Source organism: Bufo gargarizans, chromosome 3, assembly GCF_014858855.1.
Source record: "Bufo gargarizans isolate SCDJY-AF-19 chromosome 3, ASM1485885v1, whole genome shotgun sequence".
In the NCBI taxonomy this organism is placed as follows: domain Eukaryota; kingdom Metazoa; phylum Chordata; class Amphibia; order Anura; family Bufonidae; genus Bufo; species Bufo gargarizans.
In genome coordinates, this window is record NC_058082.1 from 208,678,296 (window position 1) to 208,702,930 (window position 24,635).

The 24,635-nt window shown below is 41.9% G+C and overlaps 1 protein-coding gene across 2 annotated transcripts in view; it reads right to left on the reverse strand.

Moving 5' to 3' along the window:
- SH3RF3 (SH3 domain containing ring finger 3) overlaps positions 1-24,635 on the reverse strand; it is a 462,616-nt gene that overhangs the window by 24,615 nt on the left and 413,366 nt on the right. For both annotated transcript variants that reach the window (XM_044287661.1, XM_044287660.1), the window contains 2 exons: positions 3,871-4,118; positions 2,241-2,566 (listed from right to left, as the gene is read on the reverse strand). In XM_044287661.1, coding sequence (XP_044143596.1) covers positions 2,241-2,566; positions 3,871-4,118 — 574 coding nt within the window. The remainder of the gene's footprint in view (positions 1-2,240; positions 2,567-3,870; positions 4,119-24,635) is intronic.

A 24,635-nucleotide genomic window follows, 5' to 3' on the forward strand; every position in this document is an offset into this window, starting at 1 on the left:
CTGAGAAACAGAAGAGAGGGAATAACTCACAACTACAGACAGTGGTAAGAAGATTACATTCACTATAGATTACATAATCTATCTTTCTAACAGGTCATAACTCATAATCCATGTACTATACAGTTTTTTTATTTTGAATCCTGCACAAATGTAAAGCCAGCCATACACAATCATTCACAATACACAACCCCCCCCCCTCCCCCCTCCCCCCTCCCCCATACATATGCAGGCTTTGTTGGCCAAGCATGCCCTTTTTTTATGGGACAGAGCAGGGAGCCACCATCAAACTCCCAAAGACAACTGTTTATCTCGCTGAGAACAAAAGCATATGAAATTTCAAAATTCAGCATGCCCATCAGATGTCGGAGGAGAGTGGGAAGACCCCCATGCATATTAGATGGTCAGCCGATCCCGACAAAATTGGAAAGCTTGTCCAACATACATCTAATGTGTATGGCCAAATAAAGGAGGAGTATACACACAAGAGGAGTCCAACATGCAGTGAATGAAGGTTGCATTCTAAAGAAGCCAGACTACAAGCGGTATGTTTGTAGTCTGTACACATGGAGACACATAGATATTCATAGTAGCTTTAGACATCTAATAGTAGGGTAGATTTTTAATCAAGTCTGTTGGCAAAGTTGCTTGATTTATTTTTTATTGGAAGAGAGTGACAACATTGTCAAAGTGTACAAAATAATGTGATAATGAAGAAAACAGGCATTTCTTTTTAATTAATCTAAACAGAAAAGTAGCTTTAAGAGCTACATTTTAGGGTTGTTTCAGAGGTTATACAAATAGAGATTAACTATGCAAGTACTGTTTGTCCGGGGCATCTACGTGCTGAGGCAAGCCTTGTTTTTATGGTCATGCTCACCACAGAATCGATCATCCAATTTACCCTCTATAGATGAAACAACTACAGAGATATCTATGCATGTTCTCCATTAGCACAGGAACATTTGTCCACAAATAAAGAACAAATCAATGGGAAATGTGTGGCATAAAAAGAAAACTCAATACCGATAAATAGTTATCCAAACAGAATGAACTTATTTTAAACTATTACATCATCCAAGGCTGAAAACATTTGTCATGGTCAGAATTTTTATAAGCACCAATTTTTTTCTGTTCATTATAGCACACAGATATCCTTAAAGAGGACCTTTCACCACTCCTGACATGCTCATTTTAATTGCTACATGTGTTCCCCATGTAATAACAGTTCTGAAGCATTTAGTCTTATGTCTGTATGTTGCTCCAGTCCTTTATTATTTCTACTAGAAGTTATGAATGAATTGCTATCAGCCTTCAGTAAGAGTACAGAGAGGAGGTAACCAGTTGGAGGTGTGTACTTGCACAGACTCACTCTATCCAATCAGTGCTGCCATTTTCAGACTGCGCAGGAACACCCCCCAACTGGTTACCTCCCCTCTGTACCCTTACTGCAGACTGCTAGCAATTCATTCATAACTTCTAGCAGAAATAATAAAGGAATGGCACAACATAGAGTCATAAGAATAGAGGCTCCAGAATTGTTATTACATGGGGAATGCAATGAAGCTATTAAAACAGACAACAGGAATGGTGACAGGTCCTCTTTAATAGTGTATTCCGGTTTTGCAATTTTCAGCATCAGTTGAAAGGAAACAACATGTTATCACTTACTAATAGCGATTGTTTATCTGTAATGCCCTGTTTTCCTGCACTCCATCGTGGTCACATGACATTTTCCACCATGTTGGTTCAGTGTGCTGATGACATCATGTCTACATCTGAGGCGTGGCAAGGCGTGTAAGGCTCTACCCCATAAACACAACATCGTGAGTGACCTTGCCTCTGAGGGCAGTGTTCTGCTAATTCTCCTGGATCCTGCCCTGTAGACGTAATGTCAACAACGATGTTGTGTCTTAGAGCAGCAGGGCTTCAAGGCACACTTGAATCTAGGGCTCCCAACAGGAATTTCAGACATACAGTCAAACCGTGTCCCCTTCAACCGTATTTTTATTTACGCTGCTTACCAATCACCATAAAAAATATCTTCACTACATGACATAAAAGGAAACACAAAACAATATGACCGAATGCCTCATTAATAAAATCTAAGCCATTCAGGGGTACAGCAAATGATCATTGAACCTCTATGGGATTGCAGTGCCATACACAATGCACATACACATTACACAACAGAGCCATATTACTGCTGGGTGCACAAGGCCTAAAACCAAAAAGAGACTTACCTTCTCAATCTTCCTCTCTTCTGTCTTGCAGCCTGTGTTTGTAGGGCTGCCAGTTGGCATACAGTTGACCGGACCATTGAAAGCTTCAGCACTAATGCTGGCTGCAGTAACATTTGGAGGCGTGATGGCTGCTGCCGCTGAAGTTAATGGGATAACTGGCCGAGTGCAGTGTACTGCTATAGAAGTCTGTACAGAGGAGTGCTGCTGGGACAAGTGTTGTGGAGAAGCAGTTGACTGTGCCCTGTTTGGGCTAGCAGGAAGTCGAGATGGTGAACTGTGAGTCCTTATAGGTGATACAGTTGCTGTGGGACGTTCTTGAGGCTGTGCTGAAGGAGGTGTTCAAGAACGGAAAAAAATATAACATCTTAACATCCATTAACAAATAAATACCTCTAATGATTTACATTGTGTATATATATATATATATATATACATATACATATACATACACACTGTAAATCACATATATATATATATATATATATATATATATATATTCATGGCATACAGTATATATGCATTTCAACAAAACCCAATAAAAAGTGACTCAATACAATCAACATACTCAAAACAACTATAAAACCTACTTTTAATTTAGAAAGCTAAAAAATTGAGAGGAGAAAATGTTAAATATATTCAAGATAAGGCTAGAGTTTCTCTGTAACATCTGGTACTGAAATAGCTATAGTAAAATCAAGGAAATAGTCAGAAATGTTTTACACAGATTTCTCTAACCCAAAGTCCAGTAACCTTTATAAAAACCCTTCTTGGCACCTGTCATACTGGTTAATCTCTTTTTAAAGCATTCCAGTGACTTTCCCCACATTGTTCCTAATCATTCTCCTACTCTGTCCTCTGACAACATGTCTGCTTGACTACTCATGATCATTTGTCTGATAATCCAATTCTCCACAGACCCCTGATTCGGATTTTACCTAAATCATCACTGATGCCCTGACTAAACCACTACAGATTTGTCCATTTTTCAATGGGTCCTACAGATGAATTGTGCAATCTATGCAGTACAGCATATTACTAATGAAGAACACAATTAATAGACTGAGCTTACATCTGCTGCGACAGATCCATCACTCAACAGATACCAATGACCATTGATGGACCCCACTGACTTATAATGGGGTCTATCAGGTTTCCTCATGGTGTCCATAATTTTACCATAAAAATAGTGCTGTATTGACTGAATGCACTATTTTTTCCATCCAATGTGACAGATCCTCCAATGCAGATGTCAACAAAGTGGTAACTAACCTCAAGATCTAACTAAACCTAGAAATTCAGCAGCAGAGCATCTTGTAGTAGCTAAAGCACCACATCTCGTCTGTCCACAAAAAGGCAAGATGTGGTTGCGTCAGTGTGTCCTGTTTCAAGCCCCATCTTAGACAGCAAGGGCTGGGGCTGCAAGGCAGATTTTCAGTACTATCTGGTCACATTTTTTATAGTGGCTCAGCCAGTCGTTGCGTCTGAGTAAAGAAGATATGTCATTAGCAAATGATCCTCTGCTGCTGCTATCACCAATTCTGTACTTTTGCATGCTGCTCTGGGAACATATAAATTTTATATATTTGGGCAAGGAAACAACAGCAGCCTTCTGTTTCATTCTTCTACTTACCCATCTGCACAGAGGTGCGTGTGTGGTTAATAGCTTGCTGGTTGGAGATCTTGGATGAATTGTTCTGAGAGGATATTGGAGATTGGTGAGCATGTATCTGAGCTACGGTAATAGGGAGAACAGGTCTGACAACATTGGTACAATTTGTCATCCCACCAGGAGACCCATGTGAAGCTAATGGAGAACCTCTGCTTGTTAGTGGAACTCCCATGGTGCAGTTTCGTGACTGGGCAAGTCCAGCGGGCATCCTAAAGCAGTAAAACAAAAACAAGCAACATGATGTACAGCCTCCTGCTCCTGATAATATTTTTATAATGTCACTTTCACTCCAGGCTTATTTTGTAGTGAAACAAATTGTTTCTAATGAATGTAGTTTCAGTAAGTTTTTCACTTTTTTAGCTTTTTTAAAAATAAATGTTTAGAAACAAGGTTTTGTAGTGATAGAATTTGCTGAAGAGTTTCCCAGTGACAGATACAATCAATAACCTCATACAACTCTGTCAATAATGTTCTTATACACAGGAGAATGATGCATGCTTTGTCTCATCATTATGTGTAATGTACTTGTGGCTCTACAACTTCATGGAATAGAAGAACAGCAGAGGGTTGTATTAAACATTGAGGAAAGATGTTAAAGGGCTTCGGTCACCCCACTAAAGTCATTTTTTTTTGGGGGGGGGGGGCTAGTTAAATTCCTTATACTGCGATATATGAAAATATAATGATGTTACTTACTTTCCTTCAGTAGTTTCTTATAAAAACAAACTTTTATAATTCGTAAATTAGGTATCTACCAGCAAGTAGGGCGTCTACTTGCTGGTAGCCGCCGCAAAAAAACGCCTCCTCATCCTGTTGATTGACAGGGCCAGCCGCGATCTCCTCCTCCGTCCGGCCCTGTCAGCATTTCAAAAATCGCGCGCCTGTGTTCATTCGGCGCAGGCGCTCTAAGATGAGGCGGCTTGCCTCCTCAGAACTCCCTCAGTGCGCATGCTGCCAATTATATCACCGAAAGAGAAGACGTCATCTGCGCAGGCGCTCTGAGGGAGTGCTGAGGAGGCGAGCCTCCTCATCTCAGAGCGCCTGCTCCGAATGAACACAGGCGCGCGATTTTTTAAATGCTGACAGGGCCGGCCGGAGGAGGAGATCGCGGCTGGCCCTGTGAATCAACACGACGAGGGGGCGTTTTTTTGCAGCGGCTACCAGCAAGTAGACGCCCTACTTGCTGGTAGAGACCTCATTTACATATTATAAAAGTTTGTTTTCATAAGAAACTACTGAAGGAAAGTAACACCATTATATTTTCATTTATCACAGTATAAGGAATTTAAATAGCCCCCCCAAAAAAATGACTTTAGTGGGGTGACAGAAGCCCTTTAAGCTAGAAACATAGAATGTGTCGGCAGATAAGAACCATTTGGCCCATCTAGTCTGCCCAATATACTGAATACTATGAATAGCCCTTGGCCCTATCTTATATGAAGGATGGCCTTATGCCTATCCCATGCATGCTTAAACTCCTTCACTGTATTTGCAGCTACCACTTCTGCAGGAAGGCTCTTCCATGCATCCACTACTCTCTCAGTAAAGTAATACTTCCTGATATTACTTTTAAACCTTTGCCCCTCTAATTTAAAACTATGTCCTCTTGTAGCAGTTTTTCTTCTATTAAATATTCTCTCCTCTTTTACCTTGTTGATTCCCTTCATGTATTTAAAAGTTTCTATCATATCCCCTCTGTCTCGTCTTTCTTCCAAGCTATACATGTTAAGGTCCTTTAATCTTTCCTGGTAAGTTTTATCCTGCAATCCATGTACCAGTTTAGTAGCTCTTCTCTGAACTCTCTCCAAAGTATCAATATCCTTCTGGAGATATGGTCTCCAGTACTGAGCACAATACTCCAAATGAGGTCTCACTAGTGCTCTGTAGAGCGGCATGAGCACCTCCGTCTTTCTACTGGTAATGCCTCTCCCTATACACCCAAGCATTCTGCTAGCATTTCCTGCTGCTCTAGGACATTGTCTGCCTACCTTTAAGTCTTCTGAAATAATGACCCCTAGATCCCTGTATCACTGATTTTATATTCTGCTCTTGGGTTTTTACGCCCCAGGTGTATTATCTTGCACTTATCAACATTAAATTTTAGTTTCCAGATTTGCCTAATCCATACAACAATATGGGAGTCCAAGCTCAAAGACTGCAATTTATTGATAAGTCTTCTATGTGGGACAGTATCAAAATCCTTACTAAAGTCTAGATAAATGATGTCTACTGCACATCCTCCATCTATTATTTTAGTCACCCAATCAAAAAAATCTCTAAGATTAGTTTGACATGATCTCCCTGAAGTAAACCCATGCTGTTTTTTATCTTTCAGTCCATGGGATTTTAGATGTTCCACAATCCTCTCCTTAAAGGGATTCTGTTACAAAGTTTTAGGTTATAGAGCTGCGGACATGCACGGCTAGATCGCCGCTAGCATGTCCACAATATACCGGTCCTATAGGGCTGTGTGCTTTTATTTTCTTTATAAAAGGATTTTAGAGATATGTAAATTAGTCTTGTAAGGTGACCAAGATGCTGTACTAACCTTCCTGGAGCCCAGCCGTGCCCAGCTACACCCGCCTGTGAAGGAGCCCAGCACCGCCTATGTCCTCCGAATCTCCTCCTTTCGTCACCGCTAGATAGCCGAAATCTCGCGATGCACGAGCTCGTGCATGCGCAGTGCCGGTATAGTGTTCCTTCCCTGTGCTGGCATCAGCCTCAGGGAAAGAACTGTGCATGTGCGAGCTCGTGCATCGCGAGATTACGGCTATCTAACGGATGACGAAAGGAGGAGATTCGGAGGACATAGGCGGTGCTGGGCTCCTTCACTGGCGGGCGTGGCTGGGCACAAGGAAGGTTTATACAGCCCCTTGGTCACCTTACAAGACTAATTTACATATCTCTAAAATCCTTTTTTAAAGAAAATAAAACCACACAGCCCTATAGGACAGATATATTGCAGACATGCTAGCGACGATCTAGCCGTGCATGTCCGCAGCTCTATAACCTAAAACTTGGTGACAGAATCCTTTTAAGTATGGTTTCCATTAATTTCCCCACTATTGATGTCAGGCTTACTGGCCTATAGTTGCCCGATTCCTCCCTACTACCTTTCTTGTGAATGGGCACAACATTTGCCAATTTCCAATCTTCTGGGACGACTCCTGTTGCCAGTGATTGGTTAAATAAATCTGTTAATGGTTTTGCTAGTTCGCTGCTGAGCTCTTTTAATAGCTTTGCAGAAAAAGCTGTAGAATAAATAGTCATTAAAAAAATTCTAAAGCTTCTCCTTGAATTTCCACCCTCATACTCAAAGTATAATTGTATAAAAAATAAAATAAAAAAAACATACTTCATGTTTCTACTGGATACTGATTTAAATACCACCTTGAAGGGGTTGTCCGGGAAATAATATTGATTACCTATCCACAGGATACGTCATCAATATCACATTCAGCTGTTTCGGGAAGCTTATTAAGCACGGCGCCATAAAAGGTATAGTGGCTGTGCTTGGTATTGCAGCTTATAAACATTGACTTGAATAGGGCTGAAATGCAGCTAGGTCATGTGACCTAAGGAATCACTGTGATTTAAGGGATTATCCTACTGTGAGGGTCACTGTGATTTAAGGGATTATCATACTGTGTGGGGAGGCACTAAGGAAGCATCACACTGTGTTAGGGGCACTAAAGGAGAAACTTGCTGTGAGGGTTCACTTAGGGAACATCCTAATGTGAGGGGACACTTAGGGGACAGCATAATCTGTGGGGGGCACTAAAGGAATATCATACTGTCTGAGGGGCATCATTATTGTTAGGTGGCACTGCGAGGGCATTCCTATGTGTCTGGAGGCACTATGAAGGCACTATTGCTGTGTGGTTGGAATTAATGGGATTAGGTGGGCTTCAAGTTGTGGCTTATTGTAAAATAAAAAAAATTGATGCAACGCTACACTCCATTGCAGATCCGCACTTTCGTTCCGCAAAAAAATAGAACATGTCCTATTCTTGTCCGCAATTTCGGACAAGAAAAGGCATTTTCTATGAGAGTGCCGGCGATGTGCAGTCCTGCAAAATGCGGAACGCACATTGCCGGTGTCCATGTTTTGTGGATTCGCAATTTGCGGATCCGCAAAACACATACAGACGTGTGAATGGACCCTTAACCTAATTAAAGCAAAACCTGTGATTAAAGCTGATTTTATATGGTTGTAAGTCAAATATACAAAGTTGAAAGGCTTTATTACATGGCACTATCAGAGACATTTATACGGAGGGACAATGCAAACATTGCACCATTATGGAAAATTACCTTCAGTTATAAAACAACTTTCCATAACTGAATAGTACAGATTAATATAGGGAACTCTGTAATATATCTTGGTAATACAAAAAGGCTTCTATCTGCTTTTATCAGGCTGCTTTGCTCTTTCCTACTTTTTACATTGAAGTCTAAAGAGAGAGGAAAAGGGAAGAGAAGGCTGCTGTAAAGAATACGCACAAACTGCAGTTTCTTTTGCTTTGCTACACTTAGCACTTTTCACTCTAATATATCTAGTAAGAAGGCTCTACTACTGTGCAGAGTAATGCCTGTGGCCGTATTGCGGCCCGCATACGGCGGGTCCGCACTACACGGGCACGAGCCCGTGTGCACTTAGCATCACGCATGTGGACCTATTCACTTGAAGCACGCTTTCGCAATGTTTCTGTCCGTGCCTCCGCACCGCCAAAAAAAAGTTGAATGGGTCTCGATCCTTTTCCGCACCACCGCATGGACGTTGCCCATGCATTGGGGACCGCAAATTGCAGTCCCCAATGCATAGAACAGATGCACAACGTTTGTGTGCAAGAGGACTAAGGTAGTAAATCCCTCCATAGGCAGCTGCCTCCTCATCCCATCTCTTCTCTCCTTAGACTTTAGTGTTTAAAGCTGGAGATAGAGACTGAGTACTATTAGAGATAAGAGGCTGAGTGAAGGGAAGGAGGAGAAAAGCAGCCTGAGAGGCCCAGGTGGAAGTATCATTTTTTTTAAGATAGATTGCAAAGTTTCTTATATTCACATATACAGGTGAAACTCGAAAAATTAGAATATTGTGCAAAAGTCCATTTATTTCAGTAATGCAAATTAAAAGGAATTGCATTAATGCAGCTTAAAATTAGAATTTTGTGAAAAGGTTCAATATTCTAGGCTCAGTGTCACACTCTAGTCTGCTAATTAATCCATACCCCCTGAGCAAAGGGGACCTGAGATTGTGACTTTGGGGTTTCATAAGCTGTAAGCCATAATCATCCAAATTATACCAAATAAAGGCTTGAAATATCTTGCTTTGCATGTAATGAGTCTCATATGTTAGTTTCACCTTTTAAGTTGCATTACTGAAATAAATGAACTATGCACAGTATTATTATTTTTCGAGTTTCCCCTGTACTATTCATTTCTGAAAACTTATAACTGGAGGTACTCTTTAAGCACTGCTGGATTTTTTGGGATACTGTAGGTTGCATCTGAAGACATTTTCTATGATCAACTCCACTTTAGGCAGCTCAGGAGATGTATTTAAAATGTAGTGTAGCCATCCCTCCACCACATTCTGTAAGTGTGCATTCTCCAACTTGCTGATTGGGCTCTACTTGTGGAGCTGTGTTGTATTCTCTGACCATATACAGATGTAGCAGGGTTAACACACAAACTTTAGCGTTATCTTGATACAAAAGCCATTGAAAAACAATTGAGGGTGTTTTCTTAACGCATTTAGTTAAGATAACACGTCTCAGAAAACATGTGTGTTAACTCTACTACATCTGTATGCCCGCTAGATACTCCCTTTGCCCTCTGGCAGCACAGAACTCTCAAAGACAGAATTTCCAGGCTGAAGCAGTGACACTGCAACATGCTCCTTCTTCCTCCCTTCCCTCCATTATTTACTCTAAACTACTTTTTGGTGATGGTAGATAGGTTGATACATTTTTGTACTTTATTTGGTTTGCAGAGAGCTGTTGAATTGTATGTTTTGTTCTATGTTGTGTTTTCAGCCATAGCAACGTGCACCTGCGCATTGGGATGTGCTGACTGACCCCCCTTTTCTCTTTGCAGTTTGTGCTGGAGGTGTGGCCGACTCCATTTGGTCGTGCACTCCTGATCAGCCTGTTTGCCTCATAGGCTGATTTTAAATAGCATGAGTATAAAGCTTAGTTTGCTCTGCATGCATGTTGGTACTTGTAGTCCCTGGATTCAATGGAGGCCATTTTGGCAACAAAAATGATAAAAACCAAAGGGGGACCAGCATGCATGCGGAACCTACACCACCTGAACTTCATGGTCGCTGTCATGGCACATAACAGGTTGCACTTAGTGTTAGGTTCCCATCTTATAGAGATCGCCTTGACGTGTGGCAGACGGGCTCAAATAATTTTGTGCAAAATGTATTTGCCAAGCATCTCTAATTTATAAGCGTAGCATTAGCAATATAATACATTTTTGTACTTTATTTGGTTTACAGAGTGCTGTTGCATTGTATGTTTTGTTCTATGTTGTGTTTTCAGCCGTAGCAACGTGCACCTGCGCATTGGGATGTGCTGACTGACCCCCTTTTTTTCTTTGCAGATAGGTTGACTATAAATGGTAGTTGGAAAGTATAGGCTGCTGAATGAAGAATATTCCACTTTATTAATGTGACAAAATTTTGAATCCATGGATCACATATTACCATACCCAATTTCAATTGTGTCCAACTGTAATCATATGTTTTCCCCTCTGAAACCTGTATAGAATTCTAAGAACGTACCCTGCATAGTTTAGGCCTCTTTCACATGAGCGTGATGGATTAGGTACGGATGTGTTCAGTGAAACTTGCACCATTTTGCAAGCAAGTTCAGTCAGTTTTGTGTGCGATTCTGTTCAGTTGATCAGTTTTTTCCTCACGGCTGTAATGCGTTTTGATGCGCTTTTCACGCCGTGTGATAAAAAACTAAAGGTTTACAAACAACATCTCCTAGCAACCATCAGTGAAAAACGCATCGCACCTGCACTTGCTTCCGGATGCAATGCGTTTTTTTTTACTGAAGACCCATTCACTTCTATGGGGCCAGGGCTGCGTAAGAAACACAGATTATAGAACATGCTGCGTATTTTAACGCAACGCAGAACTGATGCATGAAAAAAAAATGCTCATGTACACAGACACATTGAAATGAATGGGTCAGGATGCAGCGCGGGTGCTATGCGTTCATGTCACGCATTGCACCTGCGCGGAAAACTCGCTCGTGTGAAAGGGGCCCTAATCTTTTGTAGTGCAATTGCAACTTACTGAAATGCATTATTCAGTGCTTCTGGAATTCTATAATATTTTATTATCATTTTTTGAGTTGGTCTATGAAATTGATAGCAGTGTAAACTAGTACTGAAAGTATAAAAAAGCTGAGCACTGGCTGAGTCCTCACAATCTATCAGACAGCTAATGTCAGCAACTTTTATAAATAGGGAAATATTCAAGAGATAAAGAAAGTCAACCTCCTCTATGAAATCACTTTGGCACCCTTTATTATACTTTATAGTACAGATGAAACATACTTTCCATAATAACATATATTGCAAAGTATACGTGTACTGCTGATTTCTGCAAAAAAAAACTTAGAATGATAGGAATGGTTTAGTAATAACATTTCCAGATTATATGAATTATAGCAAGTATTAACTAGAAAAGCTACAATTTCTGGGGAAATTGTGTAAAGTGTTCTTGCCTCCACCAGTAGCTTACAACTGGAGTGGGCGGAGTAACTGGGTGGAGTGGCTTGAGTAACTGTTGTGTGGTTGGATTGGCTGGAGTAATTGTGGAAAGGTTGCACCTAAAAGTCCGGGTGGTTGCACCTATTTGATTGGCCATTGTAGACTCCGCCCACTTTTATAAATTTTGACCTTTGTCTCACACTGACCCACCCTGCCGAGTTTGGGTGCTGTGGCTTAAATACTGTGAGAATGATAGCTGTTTAAAGGTTTCTTATTGAAGTCAATAGGGAAAATCTGATTGGTTGTTTGTGGCTCCGCCCACTTTTTAGCATCCCCAAAATAAGATATACATTGGCACAGTCCTCCAGTGACCAACTGTGCCAAGTTTCAGAACCCTGCCATTAACATTCTAAGAGCAGCGGCAGTTTGAATTTTTCCCATTTAAACAAATGGCTGATATTTGATTGGCCGTTGTAGACTCCGCCCACTTTTCTAAATTTTGACCTTTGTCTCACACTGACCCACCCTGCCGAGTTTTGGTGCTGTGGCTTAAATACTGTGAGAATGACAGCTGTTTAAAGGTTTCTTATTGAAGTCAATAGGGAAAATCTGATTGGTTGTTTGTGGCTCCGCCCACTTTTAAGCATCCCCAAAATAAGATATACATTGGCACAGTCCTCCAGTGACCAACTGTGCCAAGTTTCAGAACCCTGCCATTAACAGTCTAAGAGCAGCGGCAGTTTGAATTTTTCCCATTTAAACAAATGGCTGAAATTTGATTGGCCGTTGTAGTCCCCGCCCACTTTAAAAAATTTTTTTTACCCCAGTCACCCAATGACCTACGGTGCCAAGTTTGGGTATTCTGGCTTAAATACTGTGAGAATGACAGCAATTTAAAGGTTTCCCATTGAAGTCAATAGGAAAAATCTGATTTGTCGTTGTTGACTCCGCCCACTTTTTCAATTTTTGAAGCCGAAGTAATCTATGACCAGATTTCTGAGATTTGAAGCCCCTGACATCAATAATGGCAGCATTTTTCAATTTTCTGTATTTTTTAATTTTCCCATGGAAATCAATCAAAGAAATCTGATTGGTTGTTTTTGGCCCCGCCCACTTTTCAGAATTTTAATCCTAATCCTAAATTGTCCAACTGTACCAAGTTTGGAGATCCTGCCATTAACAGTCTAAGAGCAGCGGCAGTTTTAAATTTTCCCATTAAAACATATAGTTGAAATTTGATTGGCCGTTGTAGACTCCGCCCACTTTAAAACATTTGAATTCTAGTCACCTATTAACCGAATATATTAAGTTTAACAACCCTGCCATTAACAATGTTGAAATGGCAGCAATTTAAAATTTTCTCATTGAAGACAAAAGGGAAAATCTGATTGGTTGTTTGTAGCTCCGCCCACTTTTTAATGTCCCCAAAATGTGACAGAAATTTTTAGGTTGACCCCATGACTAAGTGACCCAAGTTTGGTGAGTTTCACTTCGAAGCTGTATGAGTGACAAATGTTTGCATTTTTCCAATAAAACTCTATGGGAGAAAAAAAGAGGTTTTCGGGCCCGGAGGGTGGGATCGGTTAACAAAGCACAAGCAAGATCCTCGGGTATGTGCCGACCAAGAGTGCAAAGTTCGGTATTGATACTCCTAAATCTGTGGGAGGAGTAGCAATTTGAACGTCTCATTGTAGTCAATGGGGAGAATTTGATTGGTTCTGTGTGGCCCCGCCCACATTTTCAAGTCTCCGAAATGTGCTAACAAATTGCGCGTTGACCCCATGACTAAGTGACCCAAGTTTGGTGACTTTAGTTTAAAATCTGTGCGACTGGGAGCGATTTGAAAATTTTCCCTGTCAAAGTCAATGGGAAAAACGTGGATTTTGGGGGCCCTGTCCAGGGGCCCGGAGGGTGGGATCGGGTAACAAAGCACAAGCAAGGTACTCGGGTGGGTGCCGACCAAGTCTGCAAAGTTTGGAATTTGTACTCCTAAAAATGTGGGAGGAGTAGCAATTTGAAGGTCTCATTACAGTCAATGGGGAGATTTTGATTGGTTCTGTGTGGCCCCGCCCACTTTTTGGGGTCCCCAAAATGCGCCCAAAATTTTCGGGTTGACCACATGACTAAGTGACCCAAGTTTGGTGACTTTATCGTCAATACCTGGCGAGTGGGAGCGATTTGAAAATGTACCCTGTCAAAGTCTATGGGAAAAAAGGGGGCTTCCGGGGCCCGCCACGGGGGCCCCGGGGGTGGGATCGCTTAGAAAAGCACAAGCAACTCGAGTCGCTATAGGTCGAAGAAGTGTAGAAAGTTTGGGGTATGTAGCTCCAAAACTGTAGGAGGAGTAGCTTGCCCTTCAAATGTGAGCTTTGCAGAGTAGAGTTTCAATGAATGTCAATGGACGGCGTGAGTTGCAAACAAATGGTCATATTGTGAAAACTATCAGGACTGTGGCTTATCCGTGGACATTTTTAGTGGCAGCAGGGATAGCTGAACGTTTTGATATAAGATTTGTGCAGGTGGCCTGAAAATGAGGGAGCGGTGGCAGTTTAGAAATCATGTCCTGGTTTTTCAGCTTTTGCCAGCTCCCACTCTAGCTTTGCCATTCATTCCTATGGGACAACTTTCGCCACAAGAACCACGATATTCCGTGAACCATTCGGTGAAACGTTCCACAAAGTAATAGCAATCCGATCGGGAACAATCTGCACGTTTTGGTAAATTTTTGTCTATGTAGTGTAAAAACTGTGGGAGGAGTTAGGGTGGCAAATTTGGCTATAATAAGAATAAGAATATATATGTGAGATAACATTAAGTGGTCTTGCTATGCAAGAACACTTAATTATGATGTGGCTTTAATATGTCTTATGGAAACTCTGGGTCCTACTGGTGCACTGTATACATGTGCAAACGTGTCTATGTCTCGGCTACTATACACAAGATGGGATTTTGTTTCATCAAAACTTCCGATTTTAGTCACTGGAATGCAGTTTACTTTGTATAATATATATTTCATATGCTGATTAATTATATGAGTTTTACTTTATTTTTCTACTTACTAAAAGGTCTTTGTTTTTGCCCAGCAGAATAGATCACACTTTACCTAATAAGCATGCTTGGTGTAGTAAATTCTGAAATAAACACTCATTTTATACAATACGTGACGTGTGAATGTGAGGTCAGTGTTGCAAGTTGCTAATATAGGAATTATAATATAATACTGCTTGGGCTAATTGCTAGGATGCTTCAACCAGCAGGATATGATGTTCTATATTGTATTGTTTATCATAATTAAATACATTCCGACCTTTTCCTGGTAAGACTGCAACATTTTCTCAATGGGTAATAACCAATTCACTTCCTGCAAGTTATAAATATTAACAAGCAACATGTTTATGTTTCATGTAAACTAATATACACAATAGTTTAGCTCCTCATGATGTCAATATACCAAACAAATAAATAACCATCACATTCATAAAGCAAAATAGGTGGCATAGAAAGTTTTTTCGGGAAAGGAGAAAAGGAAAACACAAGCAGATGTTCTGTATTCAACTTCTCTGCTGTCTGGCAATCTTTGTTCCCAATGTTCTCTATTTATTGTGCAAAAACATGTTTGTTGCATCAAACATTCCATAAACGATCATGCCCAAATGAATAAGCAGATGTTTTCCCTTCTCTTGAATAGCATTAATATACAAATAGATTAGAAAGTAAATCCAACTAATTAATCCCTATCATACATCATATCGAACCTTAAATCCTATTTTTATTGATCGTGACTTGCTTTCTCAGCCACACCTGTATAAAGGTATGAGAAAAACAATGTACACTCTCTTTGAATTCTATGATTTTATGCATAAGGACTTAATAAAAAACATCTGGTCCTTAGAAGGTCTTACAATTAGGTAAATACAACCTAAGATGGGCAACACAACACAGGACTACACTACGTGCAGAATTATTAGGCAAATGAGTATTTTGACCACATCATCCTCTTTATGCATGTTGTCTTACTCCAAGCTGTATAGGCTCGAAAGCCTACTACCAATTAAGCATATTAGGTGATGTGCATCTCTGTAATGAGAAGGGGTGTGGTCTAATGACATCAACACCCTATATCAGGTGTGCATAATTATTAGGCAACTTCCTTTCCTTTGGCAAAATGGGTCAAAAGAAGGACTTGACAGGCTCAGAAAAGTCAAAAATAGTGAGATATCTTGCAGAGGGATGCAGCACTCTTAAAATTGCAAAGCTTCTGAAGCGTGATCATCGAACAATCAAGCGTTTCATTCAAAATAGTCAACAGGGTCGCAAGAAGCGTGTGGAAAAACCAAGGCGCAAAATAACTGCCCATGAACTGAGAAAAGTCAAGCGTGCAGCTGCCAAGATGCCACTTGCCACCAGTTTGGCCATATTTCAGAGCTGCAACATCACTGGAGTGCCCAAAAGCACAAGGTGTGCAATACTCAGAGACAGGGCCAAGGTAAGAAAGGCTGAAAGACGACCACCACTGAACAAGACACACAAGCTGAAACGTCAAGACTGGGCCAAGAAATATCTCAAGACTGATTTTTCTAAGGTTTTATGGACTGATGAAATTAGAGTGAGTCTTGATGGGCCAGATGGCTGGATTGGTAAAGGGCAGAGAGCTCCAGTCCGACTCAGACGCCAGCAAGGTGGAGGTGGAGTACTGGTTTGGGCTGGTATCATCAAAGATGAGCTTGTGGGGCCTTTTTGGGTTGAGGATGGAGTCAAGCTCAACTCCCAGTCCTACTGCCAGTTTCTGGAAGACACCTTCTTCAAGCAGTGGTATAGGAAGAAGTCTGCAAGGTAAGAAAAACATGATTTTCATGCAGGACAATGCTCCATCACACGCGTCCAAGTACTCCACAACGTGGCTGGCAAGAAAGGGTATAAAAGAAGAAAATCTAATGACATGGCCTCCTTGTTCACCTGATCTGAACCCCATTGAGAACCTGTGGTCCATCATCAAATGTGAGATTTACAAGGAGGGAAAACAGTACACCTCTCTTAACAGTGTCTGGGAGGCTGTGGTTGCTGCTGCACGCAATGTTGATGGTGAACAGATCAAAACACTGACAGAATCCATGGATGGCAGGCTTTTGAGTGTCCTTGCAAAGAAAGGTGGCTATATTGGTCACTGATTTGTTTTTGTTTTGTTTTTGAATGTCAGAAATGTATATTTGTGAATGTTGAGATGTTATATTGGTTTCACTGGTAAAAATAAATAATTGAAATGGGTATATATTTGTTTTTTGTTAAGTTGCCTAATAATTATGTACAGTAATAGTCACCTGCACACACAGATATCCCCCTAAAATAGCTAAAACTAAAAACAAACTAAAAACTACTTCCAAAAATATTCAGCTTTGATATTAATGAGTTTTTTGGGTTCATTGAGAACATGGTTGTTGTTCAATAATAAAATTAATCTTCAAAAATACAACTTGCCTAATAATTCTGCACTCCCTGTAATTACAGTGCTGTAAAAGAGTATTTGACACCTTACAGCACATTTGTCACACTTAAATGTTTCAGATTATCAAACAAATTTGAATATCAAAGACAATCTGAGTAAATAAAAAACGTAGTTTTTAGATGATGATTTTAATGGTTAAGGGAAAAAAGCTATCCCAAAGAACCTGGCCCTATGTGAGAAAAACAATTGAACCCTGTACCCCCATGACTTAGCTGTGATTAACCACAGTTTTTGGAAAGCTGAGCTTGATTTCACTAGCCAAGGCCTGATTACTTGTAGACCTGTAGAATCAAGAAATTACCTAAACAGAACCTGTCTGACAACATGAAGTAGGCTAAAAGATCTCAAAAAGCAACACATCATGCCCCAATCTGAAGAAATTCAAGAACAGATGAGAAAGAAAGTCATGACATATATTAGTCTGGAAAAGGTTACAAAGTCATTTCTAAGGCTTTGGGACTCCTCAGTGAGAGCTATTATCCACAACTGGAGAAAACATGGAACAGTGGAGAACCTTCCCAGGAATGGCGAGCCTACCAAAAATTACTCCAAGAGCGCATCGACGACTCATCCAGGAGATCACAAAAGAACCCAGAGCAACATCTAAAGCACTGCAGGCCTCACTTGACTCAGTTAAGGTCAGTGTTCATGATTCAACAATAAGGAAGAGACTCTGCAAAAATGGTATCTATGGAAGAGTTCCAAGATGAAAACCACTGCTGATCAAAAAGAACAAACGCCTATCTCACATTTGGCAAAAAAAAACATCTTGATAATCCCCAAGCCTTTTGGGAAAATATTCTGTAGACTGACAAGAAAAAAAGTTGAACTTTTTGGAAGATGTGCATAAGAGCTGTCTGCGACTAACAAAGGAAATGAATAGTACAGATTATAGTACTGTGGAGTAGAGACCCAAGAGAATACCCCTTTATCAGGGAAGATACATATGGAGAGTCTACAAAGTTGTATGCTGAAAGAGCCATGGGTGTATGCTTCAATGTGAGTGACACTTATATGCCTATTGAATGCATTCCTATCACTGCTAAGATATCAATACATTTACCAGGGTTGTTAACCAGAATTTTTCTATTTCTGGACAACATATTCAAAAATCACGAACATTTTTACAGACAAACTAGAATTCATAATTAATGAAAAAGAACATATTACATGTATGTCTAAAACTCAATATACTGATAGGAACTCATAACCATCATTAAAATACTTTTAAATACTTTCACAATCACAATCAAGTACTACCAGCCTAAAACAAAAAAAATCATGGAAACATCCTTTTTTTTTCATGGACAATGGACTGGACTTTCCATTTATTTCTAGATGGATGCAACCCTGATATGTACCTCCTTTAAGTAATAATAAAGTTATGTTGAACTATGTTACACTGTGTCAGCAGTATTCCTTCCAGTCAGGTGTGGTTACTTTACACTAGTAATCGCTCTTGGATTGGAATATAGAATGTTGCCCAAGCCACATACAGCTTAATTTTTATGATAATTAATTCTCTCCTTAGCTTTGTGGATAACATAAAGACCTTGAATCTCCTGGGCCCCATTGGAAATGTGTAAAACAATACCTCCACTGACCAAGTGTCACTTATAACACTTGTATCATCTTATGTGTGAGGGGGGCCTTAGACCTCGTCAGGCCTTTAGGTTCAACTGATACTCCTGCGGTCTGGACCACAGCTATCTCTTAGTGTTTTGTGCTTTTTCTGAATTCATGCACTATTCAAGGAACCATGTATGCCCTTCTGCAAATATAATCAGGGCAGATTTTCAGCAAGCATGTAAGCAAGCATCTCTTCATTCACTGGCAGTATGCAGAAACCTTCAAAACAGTTAGAAACTGAAACAAAGGGTGTGCGATAATTTAAAAACTATGTATAAACGATATATTGCACCTGCAGTACTCTCTCAGCAGATAGCGATAAGCAATGCTTTGTTTCTTAAATCAGTAAGAAAGTCAACTAGCAATTGACTTCAGGTATTGATTGTACAAAAAAGCCATTCAGAACTGCAAATTATTTCCAGTACGGTCCATGCTATTCTTACCAGAAAGCACAGATAAATATTATATATGAACTTGTAACAGTCAAGCTGTACTTGAGCGGTGCTATGGCAGCAATTTTACATAACAGTGCTGGTTCACGACTGGTCCCTTGGAATTAATTTTGCCTGCAATCTTTTTACTATTGCCAACTGTGAAGAGATGCATATAAATCCGCAAGACTCACTGTTGCTATGACAACACAATGCCATTGCAAAATTATTGAGTCGATCCCAATAACATAGTTCTAGAACGTAAAGAAAAACAAAGAAATAAAATTAGCAATCAATATTATTATATAATGCACAGCACAGTAACATATCATAATAATATTGTTTGGAAGGCAGAAATAAGACATACTGTACTTCCACCCAGTTCATCCTATGAACCCATAAGGATGATCCAGAAGAAGAAAAAAAACCTCATGAGGAAGAAGCCAACTTTCCTCATCCCATAAACTACGTCTGTTAAGGTCTATGTAAATGATATATGTTCTGTTAGGACATGCTAATCATACTATCATGACAAGCATAACATACAGTAGGTGCTTCGGTGTGCACGTTCCTCCTCCTGTAAATATGAGATTTGAACAGAGGAACAGAGAGGAAACAAGCAAACAATGGCTTCTGTACTTTGCTTGGGCGTGGAGATGGCACAAGTAATAATATCCCTGCATAAATAGCAACGTTTTAACATTATGTAGTCCTATTATATATATGAATTAGCACAAAATGTGTACTCCTCCTCAGCTAAAAATACTCCTCAAAATTGCTAAGAGCAGTATTTTTACTTTTCTGGAAACAAATGTAGCACAACGTCTGCCTGTACATACTGCATCTGTTATACCTTGTACCTCTCACATCAGTACATTGCTGTACATACTATAAATATATACACACACACTGCATATACTATACAGTATAATAGATGCAGTGCTTACTGATATTGTAAGGGATCGCTCTCCTTCAGGGGTCAGCAATGACAGACCTCAAACAGTGCTTTATTTGTCAAACAGCTCATCACACTTCCAAGTTTGGCGTCACTTGGCACCAAGAAGTCGCAGCTTTACCTCACAAAACAATAAACACTTAGCCGGCTAGGAACTCATTATACTAGGCCAGTGTACACACTACGCTATTCGGCTTCGGTCAGACCCCTAGCTGTAACCAGTGCAACCCACCAGTCCTCCTGGTGGAAGCAGCGAAATACCTTGGTGGGATATAGTCTAGCAGTCCTCTGACCATGTGACCCTCTCTTCTTCAGGCGTGGCTGGGTCGCCCCAAACTCAGGCTTCCTCAGCCTTGTGACCGCCCAGCCCTCCTGACTGGAACCACCCGGAGCCTCTGCAGGCTTCCTCTTCAATTCCCCCTCCCACTCTGAGGATTGCTTTATCCCCAAGTGATTATCGCACCTGGCCTCACCTTAGGCCAGGTGATCGTGGGGAAAACCCAGCAAATCATACCATACATCTCCTCTAATATACACTGAACAAAAATATAAATGCAACACTTTCAGTTTTGCTCCCATTTTGCATGAGCTGAACTCAAAGATCTGAAACATTTTCTACATACATAAAAGACCCATTACTCTGAAATATTGTTCCCAAATCTGTCTAAATCTGTGTTAGTGAGCACTTGTTCCTTGTCGAGATAATCCATCCCACCTCACAGGTGTGGCATATCAAGGTACTGATTAGACAGCATGAATATTGCACAGGTGTGCCTTAGACTGTCCACAATAAAAGGCCACTCTGAAATGTGCAGTTGGATCACACAGAACAATTCCACAGATGTCGCAATGTTTAACCACCTCCGGACCGCCTAACGCACATGTGCGTTCCGGAGGTGGCAGGCTGGCGCACAGTCACGCATATATGCGTCATCTCGCGAGACGCGAGATTTCCTGTGAACGCGCGCACACAGGCGCGCGCGCTCACAGGAACGGAAGGTAAGCGAGTGGATCTCCAGCCTGCCAGCGGCGATCGCTCGCTGGCAGGCTGGAGATCCGAATTTTTTAACCCCTAACAGGTATATTAGACGCTGTTTTCATAACAGCGTCTAATATACCTCCTACCTGGTCCTCTGGTGGTCCCTTTTGTTAGGATCGACCACCAGAGGACTCAGGTAGGTCAGTACAGTCGCACCAAACACCACACTACACTACACTACACCCCCCCCCCGTCACTTATTAACCCCTTATAAACCCCTGATCACCCATGATCACCCCATATAAACTCCCTGATCACCCCCCTGTCATTGATCATCGCCCTGTCATTGATCACCCCCCTGTCAGGCTCCGTTCAGACGTCCGTATGATTTTTACGGATCCACGGATACATGGATCGGATCCGCAAAAAGCATACGGACGTCTGAATGGAGCCTTACAGGGGGGTGATCAATGACAGGCGGGTGATCACCCATATACACTCCCTGATCACCCCCTGTCATTGATCACCCCCCTGTCATTGATCACTCCCCTGTAAGGCTCCATTCAGACGTCCGCATGATTTTTACGGATACATGGATCGGATCCGCAAAACACATGCGGACGTCTGAATGGAGCCTTACAGGGGGTGATCAATGACAGGCGGGTGATCACCCATATACACTCCCTGATCACCCCCCTGTCATTGATAACCCCCCTGTAAGGCTCCATTCAGACGTCCGCATGCGTTTTGTGGATCCGATCCATGTATCCATGGATCCGTAAAAAATCATGCGGATGTCTGAATGGAGCCTTACAGGGGGGTTATCAGTGACAGGGGGGTGATCACCCTGATTACCCTGATCACCCCCTGTCATTGATAACCCCCCTGTAAGGCTCCATTCAGACGTCCGCATGCGTTCTGTGGATCCGATCCATGTATCCATGGATCCGTAACAAATCATGCGGATGTCTGAATGGAGCCTTACAGGGGGGGTGATCAGTGACAGGGGGGTGATCACCCTGATTACCCTGATCACCCCCTGTCATTGATAACCCCCCTGTAAGGCTCCATTCAGACGTCCGCATGCGTTCTGTGGATCCGATCCATGTATCCATGGATCCGTAAAAAATCATGCGGATGTCTGAATGGAGCCTTACAGGGGGGGTGATCAGTGACAGGGGGTGATCACCCTGATTACCCTGATCACCCCCTGTCATTGATAACCCCCCTGTAAGGCTCCATTCAGACGTCCGCATGCGTTCTGTGGATCCGATCCATGTATCCATGGATCCGTAAAAAATCATGCGGATGTCTGAATGGAGCCTTACAGGGGGGGTGATCAGTGACAGGGGGGTGATCACCCTGATTACCCTGATCACCCCTTGTCATTGATAACCCCCCTGTAAGGCTCCATTCAGACGTCCGCATGCGTTTTGTGGATCCGATCCATGTATCCATGGATCCGTAAAAAATCATGCGGATGTCTGAATGGAGCCTTACAGGGGGGGTGATCAGTGACAGGGGGGTGATCACCCTGATTACCCTGATCACCCCCTGTCATTGATAACCCCCCTGTAAGGCTCCATTCAGACGTCCGCATGCGTTCTGTGGATCCGATCCATGTATCCATGGATCCGTAAAAAATCATGCGGATGTCTGAATGGAGCCTTACAGGGGGGGTGATCAGTGACAGGGGGGTGATCACCCTGATTACCCTGATCACCCCCTGTCATTGATAACCCCCCTGTAAGGCTCCATTCAGACGTCCGCATGCGTTCTGTGGATCCGATCCATGTATTCATGGATCCGTAAAAAATCATGCGGACGTCTGAATGGAGCCTTACAGGGGGGGTGATCAGTGACAGGGGGGTGATCACCCTGATTACCCTGATCACCCCCTGTCATTGATAACCCCCCTGTAAGGCTCCATTCAGACGTCCGCATGCGTTCTGTGGATCCGATCCATGTATCCATGGATCCGTAAAAAATCATGCGGGTGTCTGAATGGAGCCTTACAGGGGGGGTGATCAGTGACAGGGGGGTGATCACCCTGATTACCCTGATCACCCCCTGTCATTGATAACCCCCCTGTAAGGCTCCATTCAGACGTCCGCATGCGTTCTGTGGATCCGATCCATGTATCCATGGATCCGTAAAAAATCATGCGGATGTCTGAATGGAGCCTTACAGGGGGGGTGATCAGTGACAGGGGGGTGATCACCCTGATTACCCTGATCACCCCCTGTCATTGATAACCCCCCTGTAAGGCTCCATTCAGACGTCCGCATGCGTTCTGTGGATCCGATCCATGTATCCATGGATCCGTAAAAAACCATGCGGACGTCTGAATGGAGCCTTACAGGGGGGGGTGATCAGTGACAGGGGGGTGATCACCCTGATTACCCTGATCACCCCCTGTCATTGATAACCCCCCTGTAAGGCTCCATTCAGACGTCCGCATGCGTTCTGTGGATCCGATCCATGTATCCATGGATCCGTAAAAAATCATGCGGACGTCTGAATGGAGCCTTACCGGGGGGGTGATCAATGACAGGGGGGTGATCAGGGAGTCTATATGGGTGATCACCCCCCTGTCATTGATCACCCCCCTGTCATTGATCACCCCCCCCCCCCCCCCCCCTGGTAAGGCTCCATTCAGACATTTTTTTGGGCACAAGTTAGTGGAAATATTTTTTTATTTTTTTTTATTTTTGTTTTTTCTTACAAAGTCTCATATTCTACTAACTTGTGTCAAAAAATAAAATCTCACATGGACGCACCATACCCCTCACGGAATCCAAATGCGTAAACATTTTTAGACATTTATATTCCAGACTTCTTCTCACGCTTTAGGGCCCCTAAAAAGCCAGGGCAGTATAAATACCCCACATGTGACCCCATTTCGGAAAGAAGACACCCCAAGGTATTCCGTGAGGGGCATATTGAGTCCATGAAAGATTGAAATTTTTGTCCTAAGTTAGCGGAAAGTGAGACTTTGTGAGAAAAAAACAAAAAAAAATCAATATCCGCTAACTTATGCAAAAAAAAAAAATTTCTAGGAACTCGCCATGCCCCTCATTGAATACCTTGGGGTGTCTTCTTTCCAAAGTGGGGTCACATGTGGGGTATTTATACTGCCCTGGCTTTTTAGGGGCCCGAAAGTGTGAGAAGAAGTCTGGGATCCAAATGTCTAAAAATGCCCTCCTAAAAGGAATTTGGGCCCCTTTGCGCATCTAGGCTGCAAAAAAGTGTCACACATGTGGTATCGCCGTACTCAAGAGAAGTTGGGGAATGTGTTTTGGGGTGTCATTTTACATATACCCATGCTGGGTGAGAAAAATATCTTGGTCAAATGCCAACTTTGTATAAAAAAATGGGAAAAGTTGTCTTTTGCCAAGATATTTCTCTCACCCAGCATGGGTATATGTAAAATGACACCCCAAATCACATTCCCAACTTCTCCTGAGTACGGCGATACCAGATGTGTGACACTTTTTTGAT